Source organism: Semicossyphus pulcher, unplaced genomic scaffold (assembly GCF_022749685.1).
Source record: "Semicossyphus pulcher isolate SPU_LCO1_2020_fin unplaced genomic scaffold, fSemPul1.0.p SCAF_3, whole genome shotgun sequence".
Classification (NCBI taxonomy): Eukaryota; Metazoa; Chordata; class Actinopteri; order Labriformes; family Labridae; genus Semicossyphus; species Semicossyphus pulcher.
Genome location: NW_027211704.1, coordinates 31,887,958 through 31,899,959, shown reverse-complemented (window position 1 = coordinate 31,899,959; position 12,002 = coordinate 31,887,958). Strand labels below are relative to the sequence as shown.

General features: G+C 40.6%; 1 protein-coding gene across 1 annotated transcript in view; it reads right to left on the bottom strand.

Annotated features, from left to right (window-relative positions):
- Positions 1-12,002, bottom strand: part of LOC138605376 (receptor-type tyrosine-protein phosphatase gamma-like) — a 444,649-nt gene that overhangs the window by 42,153 nt on the left and 390,494 nt on the right. Inside the window, exons 11-13 of the mRNA XM_069677579.1 lie at positions 11,886-11,935; positions 9,369-10,137; positions 2,259-2,412 (exon numbers count right to left, since the gene is read on the bottom strand). Coding sequence (XP_069533680.1) covers positions 2,259-2,412; positions 9,369-10,137; positions 11,886-11,935 — 973 coding nt within the window. The remainder of the gene's footprint in view (positions 1-2,258; positions 2,413-9,368; positions 10,138-11,885; positions 11,936-12,002) is intronic.

Genomic DNA, 12,002 nt, shown 5'->3' with positions numbered 1-12,002 from the left:
AAGTTATTTGAATAATGCATTTGAATTGTTTTCTCTCCTGGGTTATGCCTTAACAGTTTACTTTCCTTATTTATATTTATTTATTTCTGCCAGAAAAATCTGTTCTTACATTTTTTGTATATATTATATTTTCCAGTTGAAAATATACAGCATATTATTATAATTATTATTAATAATAATAATAATAATAATAATCTGTGAAAACAGGTGGGGAAAGAAAAGTTTTAGCATGTGAGACACAAAGTTTGATTGGTTTTAAATATATATACTGTGTATATGCACCATGACCTCTTGTGGCACAAAAAAACCCATCTATTTTAATAAATAAAAAAAGGAACCTTGTAAAATGATCCTGGTTGTTATAAGCGTTTTAATAGCTTTAAAAAATGAACTCTTGGAATACCTTTTTTTCTCCACCTGTTTTGAAGTCATAAAAACAGAAACGAAAACATTTAAGAGAAAACTTCTCTTAAATGTGTATCTATAGACAACCTGAAAGACCTGAAAGTGAGAAAAAACATATGGTGATCAAATTTCTGTCAGACGGTCTGTGATCATTCTCTTGGTATTAGTTTACTATTACATCTTAATATCAGGAGAACAACAATTGCTCCAACATTAATAACAATAACAGGTGTTAAATAAAGGAACCTTTATAATGTTGCCACATGTGTACTTCCTCGCTGCTTTCATGGCCAGAAATTATCAATCAATTAAAAAGCTGGATTACTGTCTTTCATAGAAACGAGCCCTGCAGATATTCAAATCGTCTGGACTTGGTTTATTATTGCTGAAAAGATAAATGTGGCTGTGATTTGAATACCTAAACAGCTTATTAACGGTCCTGAGTATTATCTTGAAAATTTGTTTTTTCCACATAATAAGCCACCATGGAGTGTTCAGGTAATCCTCTTTGTCTTTTTTATCTTTTCATTGGGCTTTAATTAGCACAATAAGAGATTTGGAATCCCTCGACAGCATCCCTCAGAGGACAGATTCACACCAAATGACTCCCACTGACTCTCAGCCTGCCATGAAGCTCTGCGGCGAGTTTATCCAATGTATCAGCTTATTTCTGCCCTTATTCATGCATTAGTATACATCCCCAGTTTTGCGGCCACACATCCCCCAGTTTACAACAAGGGAACTCAGAGTTTGATTACCAGTGAGAATCACTGAGCTCATGATCGAATGACAGAGACTACAACACACTTTCTGTGTATTCATGCTTTAACGCTTCATGATTGCAAACACATTCTATCCTACCAAACATTCTTCAAATGCTCTGACCTTTATCATAAAGTCTCGTTCTCAGTCACAACTCTGTCACAGTTTCAAAGTCTTCAGCAAACATTTGCAGCACAGCGTCTGTCCTGCAGCAGCAACATTTATCATATAGCTTTTGTTTTCCAAGCATACACACGAGTTTGTAGTCCATGAAGATGTGTTAATGCTGCTGTGCTGTAGATAAACATGGCAGCCTTTTGCTGCTCTACTTGTCTCTGTAATCACTCATGTTTAATGTCATGGCGGTCGATCTCGCAGCACAGCTGCTGTCATTAACACATATTCAGTTTAATATGTCCGTCGATGTTCTGATCATAAAAGTATTGATTTTTTTAGCAGCTCATCAGCCTGGTACAGACTGACTGATGGTCAACAGATAATTTATGTGCTCTGATTCACTTTGTTCTGATGTCTGACACAAGTTAAAATATGTTAACAAGATCAACCTTATATTTGATTTTTCAGTAGCCGGATGGGACAGACTGGAGGATTACCAAGCCGTCTCCATACCTCCCCTATTCCTTCTTCTTTGTCTCTCATTCTCTCAACTATTAACATTCAAAACTAGTATTACTGTATATGTTTTAGGCCAAAATCAGAAGCAAATTAAATGTGTAAGTGAAGTTAATTCCAACTGCCAAAGAGTGCGCATTTAAGCGGATTCCACTTGAAATATTATATGTGCTGTGTGACTTTAAGCACACACATGCACTGGAGAGAATGGCAGCAGATAGTTTCTACAGGCCATGACAGGGCTGGAACACAACGTGTTTGTGGTGCTTTTGAACAGCCAAACACTCTCTCACTGCTGGTGTCAACGTTGTTTTTGCCCTCCTCAGTATCACCAATGATGTATTGTCCCCTGCTTATCTTTCACCATCAGCAACTGCAGCATACAATATGCAACCTTCCAGTCAACCTTTCACACCAACTCACAAGTCGTGCATAAGCGATGGTGATGTTGCACCTACCTCCAGTAGACGAGCACAGCCAGCAGCAGAACGAGGCAGAGGAAAGTCAGAGCTGACACCACCCCCAACGGTACCAGCCACTCCACACGACCCAGTCCCGCCCCAGACCCGGGTCTCACCTGCTGGGTCAGGTTGGTCACGGCACTGGGACGATCTGGCAGGGGAAAAAACAGAGGAAATATTATGTTTTTTTCTACCATAATGGCATTAGCTCCCCATAATAGCATGATAGAACTGAGGTTGAAAATTGGCAAACTGGCCCTTTAAGTAGAGAAGGGGGGAATAGTACTGTAACTGAAGTACGAATGTGTAAATATGCATTGGATTAGAGTAAAAGTTAGAAAGAAGTAGAAGGAGGGAAGTAGAGGATCAGAGAAAATCAGTGCTTCAGGCTTTCATTTGCCATCATATATTTATATATATATACATGAAAGCCTCCACTTGTCTCTTGTTGCAGAACCAATTATACTGAACATCAAAGTCAGAAAGGCTGACATAATTCCCTCGTCTTATAACTCTTACCATTGATCAAATGTTGGGAGCAAGTGAAAAGTTGACTTCTGATTACACGTGCAGCATCTGCAAAAAGTTGCTAATAATGTATGTATTGCATATATTTAGTACAACTCGTCCTTTAACTGAGATGCTGTTTCCTGTTACAGCCACCGTTTCAAGGAACATGAATATAAGCAAGGGCCGTAGTTTTTATTGTAACATTGGGGGGACAACATTTCTACTTTTTTCTTCTAGCAAGATTTAAAATATGATTATTCATGTCATTATATCTCCCAGTAGTCTCGGAGTTGTTTAGTTGACAGAGAGTGAGGGCAGAATGATTTCTCTGCTTCATCTGCTCTCTCCCTGCCTTATGAAGGAATTCACAAACAAATGATCATTCTTTCATCATTGCTCGAAACTGAAAAGAAGAAATTATTTTAGTATATGACCGTCAATCTCTGTGTCTTTATCTCCACCTCAGTAACAGGTATTTGTAGCAGTGCGTAGGCGTTATCCTTTATTTTATCCATTAATTATAATGGATAAACGTAACTTTTGATACCGCACGCTTTGATGATGAGCTGTTTTCATTTAAAATGTCCCAATGTCACCAAAGACATTCCGACGACGATATTAATTAATACTAGTATCTATAATATTTAAACGAACTGCACTACCTCAGAGGCAGCGCGGACGTGGCACAAAAAGTGGTCATTTGAGCATGAGACATGTTGTTCTGCTGTATAATTTTCAGTTTAGTGAAGTGTATGAACTGAGCTGTAGACTGGAGTCCTTGTTCACAGTGACACAGAGCGATGGCTGTCTCTTATGCACGGCTCCTCCGCAGGTTGAAAGTTCAACAGTTACGCGTATTAATTTTTGGACAAAATTATTGGTAGGGACAATTCAGTAATTTCTGTATATTGAGATTAATGATGGGGAGAACGGCAGGGAAGTTGGGGGAGGGACAGAGGTGATGACATGCGATGACACGCGGGTAGTAACTTAGCCTGAGTAAATGGTAGGGCGTCACTGTGCCCTAAATTTACAAGGTTGTAAATTGGGTTAACTTCTATCCAACTCAGTTTTACGGCTGTTCCCTTCCCAATGCTGCACCTTTGAATATAAGCCATCATCAGCACTATGTGACGTGGCGTTGGTTTAGTTCACAGTAAGTTAGTTTGAAAGCAGCCAAGAGCTTGTGACTGCCAACTTGGGTGAGAAGATTTCTTGCAAATGTAGTCCTTAAGACACACAAAGCTGCAAAGGGCAGCTCTGACATGAGGGTACACTTGAATGTCACGATAAGAACATCGGTTAAAATCACGTCCCATCCTCTTAAAGGAACAGTGGGACGTTTTATAAAGTCTTTCCTGATGGCATTAGAGCAGGAAGGATAAAAAGGGTTAGGCCAACAGTTTCAGCTCTGCAGTCCCAGGCTGGGCTAGCGTGCACATCAATTGTAACATCAGGCAGCCTCAGCGTTTGGTTGAATTCCTCATGAATTATTTCTCTATTAAACAAGCTGTCAGAGGTTTATGAGAGCAGAAACATGTAGGTCATTTGTCTGAAAATATCACAGTTCAAAGCTGGAGAAAACAGGCCTTAAAATGTATGAAACCTTTGGTAAACATTTTATATTTGTTAACACTTTTTTAGACTTTCTTTACAATGTGGAATTGGGGCACAGCTTATTTGCTAAGCTAGGCTACTGTACTGCTTTACAGGACACACAGAGATGAAACATCAATGTCTCTGGGATAATGCTGGCTAAAAGAGTAAACAAGCACATTTCCCAAAACATAAGGTTGTTTGTTCAACTTCCTCTGACTCAAAAACTGCAGCAAACACAAACCAAATGATAAATGACAATGGATACAGATCAGCACACTGTCCGGCTAGTTCCCAGCTGATGCTGCCCTTGCCCTGAGCCTTGCACACTTTGAGAAAGTGCAGCCATCTATCTGCGTCAAAACAAAACACAGCTACTGATTATTCAAGTCATTTGTTAAATCTAATTTTCTTTTACGTCCCTTAATCACTACTATCAACATCACCACCACCTACCCAGTTCAGCTGCTGCAGCCGTGACGTTGCTGGAGCTGCCGCCGGCCCCCATGGCCTTCAGTCTGCAGCTTTGCCTGGAGCCGGATGCTACATCAGGCCGGGCCCCTGCACTGCACCACAGCTGGTTTGCATCGCCACTAACTCTGCATCTCCTTCCTTACATCCACACTCACACAGACAGGCATGCAGAGTGCAAACAGAGTCCCAGAGATTCTGCCTGCCTCTGTTCCCTTCTCTTTCCTTCTGCTTTGCTCTTACGATTACAGCCAGTCTGCCAAAAATAAATAAATAAATAAATAAAACCCTTCCTGGCAGCACGCGAGCATAAAACACACAAACACACGCACACACACACACAGCTAGTCACCAATGTGCAGTGAGATGCATACTGTACACGCAGTAACACACCACACACACACATGTAACTATAAATGGAGCAGAGGCTTTTTTTTCTTCCCCTGCAGCTGAGTTTAGCCTGCAAGCCTCATCTCCTCTCGCCTTGTCTGAAAGTAGGCCAGCTCTCAGATCAGAGCAAGAAGAGAGAGAGTCAGAGAGAGGATGAGGGGGCACTGGAGGAGTGAGAGGGAGGGAGGGAGGGGGGCAGGCAGTTTGACAGGCTGCTGAATCCCCACTATGTGACCTGAGTAAATCTGTGTGTCTATCAAAACCACTTCTACGATGTTAAGGTGGACTGAAGGTTATAAACAAGCTGACAGCGTGGAGGGAAAAGTGTTCATAACTGAAGTGTCAGCAGCAAAGTCAAGTATTCAAAAATATAAACTCTTTACACAGAATGGCCCCTTTCAGACTAACAAACTATCTACTGAAATACTCTCACAGATGCATTCATGCAATCAGCATTTTAATGTGTTTTCTGGTCAAATTAGAACTTATTTTCACTACTTTGTAGCTGGTTGCATCTTTAATCTGATTATTTACTTAGTAAAATTTTAATCTTTTAATCTGCAAATAAACTGCTTACTCCAGCTGTTGGATGAATGTAGTTGAATACAAATATGAGATTCACTGAAATGTAGGCAAGTGGAATAAAGCACCAGAACATGTGTTGCTATTAACCATCCATTGTAACTGCCCTGTGTTACTTCCTCTTACTGTTGACCCAGCTTTCCTTACCTAGTGTTGTTTTCAGCACATATGGTTTAACAATAAAACTGAAGATTACATTGGTCAATTTTTGAGTGCAGTTACTTTCATTCATATTAATAAGTGGTTTAGATTGTTTGACTATTTGTTCACCAGACTGCTCATGTTGCTAGCTAGATTTGCTGCTCTGGGTTTGAAGTTAAATTTGTGTCGGGCAGATTCACTGTGTCCCCAGATGTCAGCTATGACAACGAAAATGTAAAATGTTCTTCCAATTAATAGCATGAAAATAGCATGAGAGCAAATGCTAAACCAGGTGAATGTTCTGGAAGCTAGCAACGCGTCAGTAAATGTCTAAGCAAAATTAGTCTACTGGTCAAAATTTGAATCTCTGTTTCTGAAACTGTTTCTGACTAACAGTGATTACTAACCTGCAGTTGACTAACAGTGTTATATTAGCCTGCAGGTTAATAGTTACAGGCTAACAGGCTGTTACATTAGCCTGCAGGCTAACAGTTACAGACTAACAGTGTTACATTATCCTGCAGGCTTACCGTTACAGGCTAACAGTGTTATATTAGCCTGCATGCTAACAGTTAAAGGCTGACAGTGTTATATTAGCCTGCAGGCTAACAGTTACAAACTAACAGTGTTACATTATCCTGCAGGCTTACCGTTACAGGCTAACAGTGTTATATTAGCCTGCATGCTAACAGTTAAAGGCTAACAGTGTTATATTAGCCTGCAGGCTAACAGTTACAGGCTAACAGTGTTATATTAGCCTGCAGGCTAAAAGTAACAGGCTCACAGTGTTATATTAGTCTGCAGGCTAAAAGTAACAGGCTCACAGTGTTATATTAGTCTGCAGGCTAACAGTTACAGGCTAACAGTTTCAGGCTAACAGTGTTATATTAGTCTGCAGGCTAAAAGTAACAGGCTCACAGTGTTATATTAGCCTACAGGCTAACAGTTACAGGCTAACAGTGTTATATTAGCCTGCAGGCTAAAAGTAACAGGCTAACAGTGTTATATTAGCCTGCAGGCTAAAAGTAACAGGCTACCAGTGTTATATTAGCCTGCAGGCTAACAGTTACAGACTTACAGTGTTATATTAGCCTTCAGGTTAACAGTTACAGGCTAACAGTGTTAAACTAACCTGCAGGCTAAGTTTTAGTTCCATCAGGTTAATAGAGCAGATTCTTCTCAAGTGATAGCTCTGTGTTTTCAAGTAAAGATAGCTTGGATTGGCAGTTAGTGAAAGAATCACAAAATGTAATCCATGGATTTGTCTCCATTGACACGGATTTTCCATTTTTTCTGACATCCAACACGACTTTCTAAGTGAAGTATTTCACTTGGAAGTATGCACACAGCTCATTCTGTCAAACCCAGAAAGCCTTTAGGAGTCCGGGTAATCTAGTTGAGAGAGAAACTGCGTATGGTGGAGGTCAGGTTGGATAGATTTATCGAATAAACACTGGACTTACATTAAGTATAATGCTGTTACATGAAGGCTACCATGAAAACCAAAAGTCAGTGTTGGTGCCTGAACTTAATGCCTAAGGAGTTAAGAAGCTTTGGTCAGTTCACAGCAAAAAAATCCCAAACATTTCTGTCACACTAATCTATAGATTAGATTTAGGAATTTTTTCATGCACGGCCGTAAAACTGAGTTGGATAGAAGTTAACCCAAATACAATCGTGTAAATTAAGGCACACTGACGCCCTACCATTTACTAAGGCTTAGTTACTACCCGCGTGTCAGGGTTAGGCTTCACTTTTGACCATTTTTGCATGTCATCACCTCTGTCCCTCCCGCAACTTCCCTGCTGTTCTCCCCGTCATTAATCTGAATCAAGGCAATCATGCCCCCAAACAATACTTCAAACTGTCTAAATTGTCAAACATGCCTACCAAATAATTTAATCAGCATGTTGAGACACTAATTTATAACTTATTGTCAGATAGGCTTGCAAGGATGTTCAAAATGAGGTCCAACTTGTCTGTTATGATGTCAGTTAATGTCTCTCTGCTTTGAAAACTGGGATTTGTAGTTGTTGTAGTACATAGGCTGCAGATGGATGCTTCCTCTAGACCTGAAAGCATGCACTTAGCATTTAAAAACTTAACACAACAGATTCTCTGAGCAGAATGTGTACAGTTACCAACTTTGTGCAACAACCTTTAAGCGTTTGCCCTCCAGTCCCTCCAGCTCAAACCGAATAAAATTTGCCAAATATGCTTTGACAAAGAGATTAAGAAAGCCATTTCCGTAGAATATTAGATGATTGCTCTGTCATAATAATGTCTGGTCTTGCGCTCAGACTGTTTCAAAGCACTTGAAATTGAATTGATATCCCATGGTGCTGCCTTGGCTAATGCAGTGCCCTGCTGAAAGTCTTGGCTGGCAGGGGAAAGAGGCGAGGCGGGGGGAAGAAAAGCATTAGGTCTGCTTTCAGCTCCTGAAGGAACTCTGTTAACACTTTACTCTTCATCTCTGCAATTCATCCCCTGTAGATCAATGCAATTCATTGCCACTTACTACATAAAGCCCATTAGACATACAGTATAGGCTGTAATGGAAGAGACAAGTTCCACTTCTTCCAACCTCGCATTCAACTCTACAATCCAACTCTATTATCTCCATGCTTCAAACCTTTTTGCTCCAAGCTGTTTTTAAGCAAGTCCAATAAATGTATTATCCTTTTGGTAAAAGTTCAAAACCCATTAAAGGGGAAGGAATATATTATTTAGTCACAGCTTTGGTCCTCTGACTTGGACGTTGCTTATACTATATGTTTACTTAACCTTTACTCTAATGAAACAAACTACAAGGCTACATTTGGACTCACTGGGGCTACCATTGTGGCTTATACATTGCCAGAAGCATCTGATGCCTCCAGTTCCTTTTTTATCTGAATGTGAAGAACTGCATACCGTTGATCTCACACCTCGAGGGAGTGAGCGAATGAAATCGTGATCAAAGCCCCCCCCCTTCTACAACTTCCTGTTACTTTCCGCTGAAATTGATAGCAGTGATAGTGAGAACTGAACATTATCTTACTCTTGGGAAAATTTGAAAACATCGCTGTGTGAAGAACTCTGTACTTTCTGTCTTATCACAGGTTTCATCACGGTATAACAATAAGTAGTAGTCTTACCACGTTGAGATGCATCAGGGTATACGTGGTTTTAAGTGCATCCAATGCTTAGAAAAGTGACTGTTTTGTCAGTGTAATTCGTGTTAGGACATGTAAAATAGACATTAGGATGAATGATTCAATTTTGAAGAATTCCTTCAAGTAGTCTGCCTTGTTGGATCCTTGACTGAAGAACACTTGATGAAGGAATGCCTACTGGTTGAGACAAGTACTTCTGATCACTTTACTCCATCACTTTACTGCTCTTAAAAGTACTAAAGATAAATGAAAGTTGACTCACCAGTATGGATGGAGAAAGGCCAGTTCTTCTTGTCCCCTGTGCTGGGTCTGTGTGTCGCTGCTGGGCCCTTGGGTGCAGGGAACACTGCCTTTTCATTGGCTGCCTCTGTAGTGGTAGTGGCGTTAGAGTCGAGAGGAATATGAGTATACACCTCCACTTGGTTGTCTACAGCAGGCAGCATCTTAGATGGATCTGGCTCGGCCTTTTCTTTCTCCTTCGCCGTGGCATCCTGTGTCTTGCTTGGCGGCTCATTCACCGCTGCGCTGCTGTCCTTCCTCCCTGCCTTGCCTTCACCTCTTGATCTCTTTCTCCCCTTTTTCTCTTCTTTCTCTTCTTCTTCTTCCTCCTCTTCTTCCTTATCCTCTCCTTCCCTCTCTGGATCCTCTCCCTGGCCCTTAGTGTTCTCTCTGTCCTCACCTGCACCTTCACTGCTTTCTGTAGCCGTCGTTACAGCAGAGGACGAGCTGGTGGTGTCTTTGGCGGTCTCGGTGGGTTCGGTGGTCTGGCGATTGGAGGTGGGGTTATGAGTTGGTGCTCTGCTGGGCCAAACAGAGCTGGGGAAGGAGGAGATGACACCGCCGCTGAAGCCTAAGCCGGCCAGTAAAGTGCTGGTCACCACAGACGCCACTGTCGCCTGACTACCACTGGAGGATGGTCCAATACCAGTTGCCATGGAGACAAAGGAGAAGGGGATGCCAGAGGAGGTCCAAGTAGATGATCCAGAGGAAATGGGAGCCATGTCAGCGGAGGAGGCTGGAGACACCGTCGGCTGAGAAGGAAACAATTTAATGATTACAATAAGAAATTATTTGTTGTAATTTCTCAGACAAAGTAGGCCTTATAGAGTTTAACTCCTTCAGGGTATGTTTAAGGGTTCGGTCCACAGATTCAGATCTAGTCATGGCCCGACGAGAGGGGACCAAAAGTAAATCCACTGAGCGAACGGGTGATTAAAGATAAACAGGAAAACAATCCATTTATGTTTATTGTCTCTAACTTTTTAGAATTGTACTTGTATCTCATGCAATACAGGATAATTGTAACTTTTTGGAAACCAAAATTTATTTCAGACAATTGGAGAAGAAAAGTTCGAACCCGTGGAATCATATCAACACCAATGCCATGAACTTGGATTGTGTTAATGTGGCAATGTGGGTATGCTTCCATTGTACAACGTCTGGTGTTCAAACAGATTCTGAAACCACTTTCCCGTTCTTTATGAGGCTTAAATTAAGTCTCCATTCTACAAGTTTTGAACATAAACATGCTTACTTCACAAGGCTATGAGCCAGGTGTGAGGAGGTTTGAAATTTGGCAGTTTGAACAAATTGCTTGAATTTATCTGCACAACTGGTTCCATCATCTTTGTTGAGTGCAACACCATGAAGGCCAGGGAAGGATACTTCTCTATTGGAAGGATAAGAACAGCAGGCTTTTTACCCAGACTTCAAGTGTGGCCATTGAGCTCACCTATAAAGACTTTTAGATATGGCTGTTAGACATATAAAAGAAACACGTTTTTTTGAAGCATATTGAGTCTTTAGGGTTCAAAGGAATCACACCATTTCACACCTTGGAACCACTTTACAATTTAAGATGACAGACAGATATGAGATTAAATACTAAATTTGATCGTGAAGAACCAAAAGGGAAGTCCTGATGATAGTCATGAAATGTTTCTGTGAGCATACTGAAGCCTTAAAGTCACAGGTCTAAATGGTTGGAAACCACTGAAGTGAATAGAGTTACTTCCTTTCGAACATCTAAAGAAGTTTAAAATACAAGAATTAATATGAAACGTGTACAGAGTAAGATATGAAACAACATAATTGTTCGTTAAACAGAACAAAGGCAAGTCCTGAGGATAGTTTCTAAAGCTTCTTTGGAGCATTCATAGGCCTTCAGGTGTCACAGGTCACAATGGCTCTAAAATACTTAATGTTAGAAATAGAATCACTTAAAAGTTCTGTCATTTAAAGAGAAGTTTGAAGTGTGCACAGAGTTAAAGATTAACAAGAAATCTGATCCTGAACAGACCTAAGGTAAGTCCTGAGGATAGGTGTATCGAATGTTTCTTCGGAGCATACAGAGGCCTTAAAGTGTCAAAGGTCACAAAGGTTGGGAGTTGCTGTGCTCAATGCCAAGTGTTCTGTAGTATTATTACTTAATTTATGATATATCTATTGTATGTAGCCTTTTGCCAACTAAAAGTGAAATTAAGGAAGAAAAGGACAAACAATAACTAATGCCTAATGCTCAGATTTTGATACAATTATGGTTCACTTCAAGTAGTTTTATTTGATGAATTGCTGTTTGTCCCATAGTGTAAGCATTTTTTTAATGGATTTTTGCTTCAATATACAAGAATCATGTAAACCAGTACTTTCCCATCCTGACTTTAACTCCACTTGAGTCATCTCTGTCCACACAGGACAGACTGATGCTAACACAGACACTGCTCTCTGCTGGATAAAGGGGGAAAAGACAGTAGAAGTGACTAAACTCTGCTTCTCTTACCATTCCAGTTTTCACAATCCTCGTCCCCTCAAAGACCCTGGTGGTGTTTGCTAATCACAGGAAGGACAAAAAAACGCAAAGTTAAACACAGGAGAGACAACCAGCAGCACTCCACTT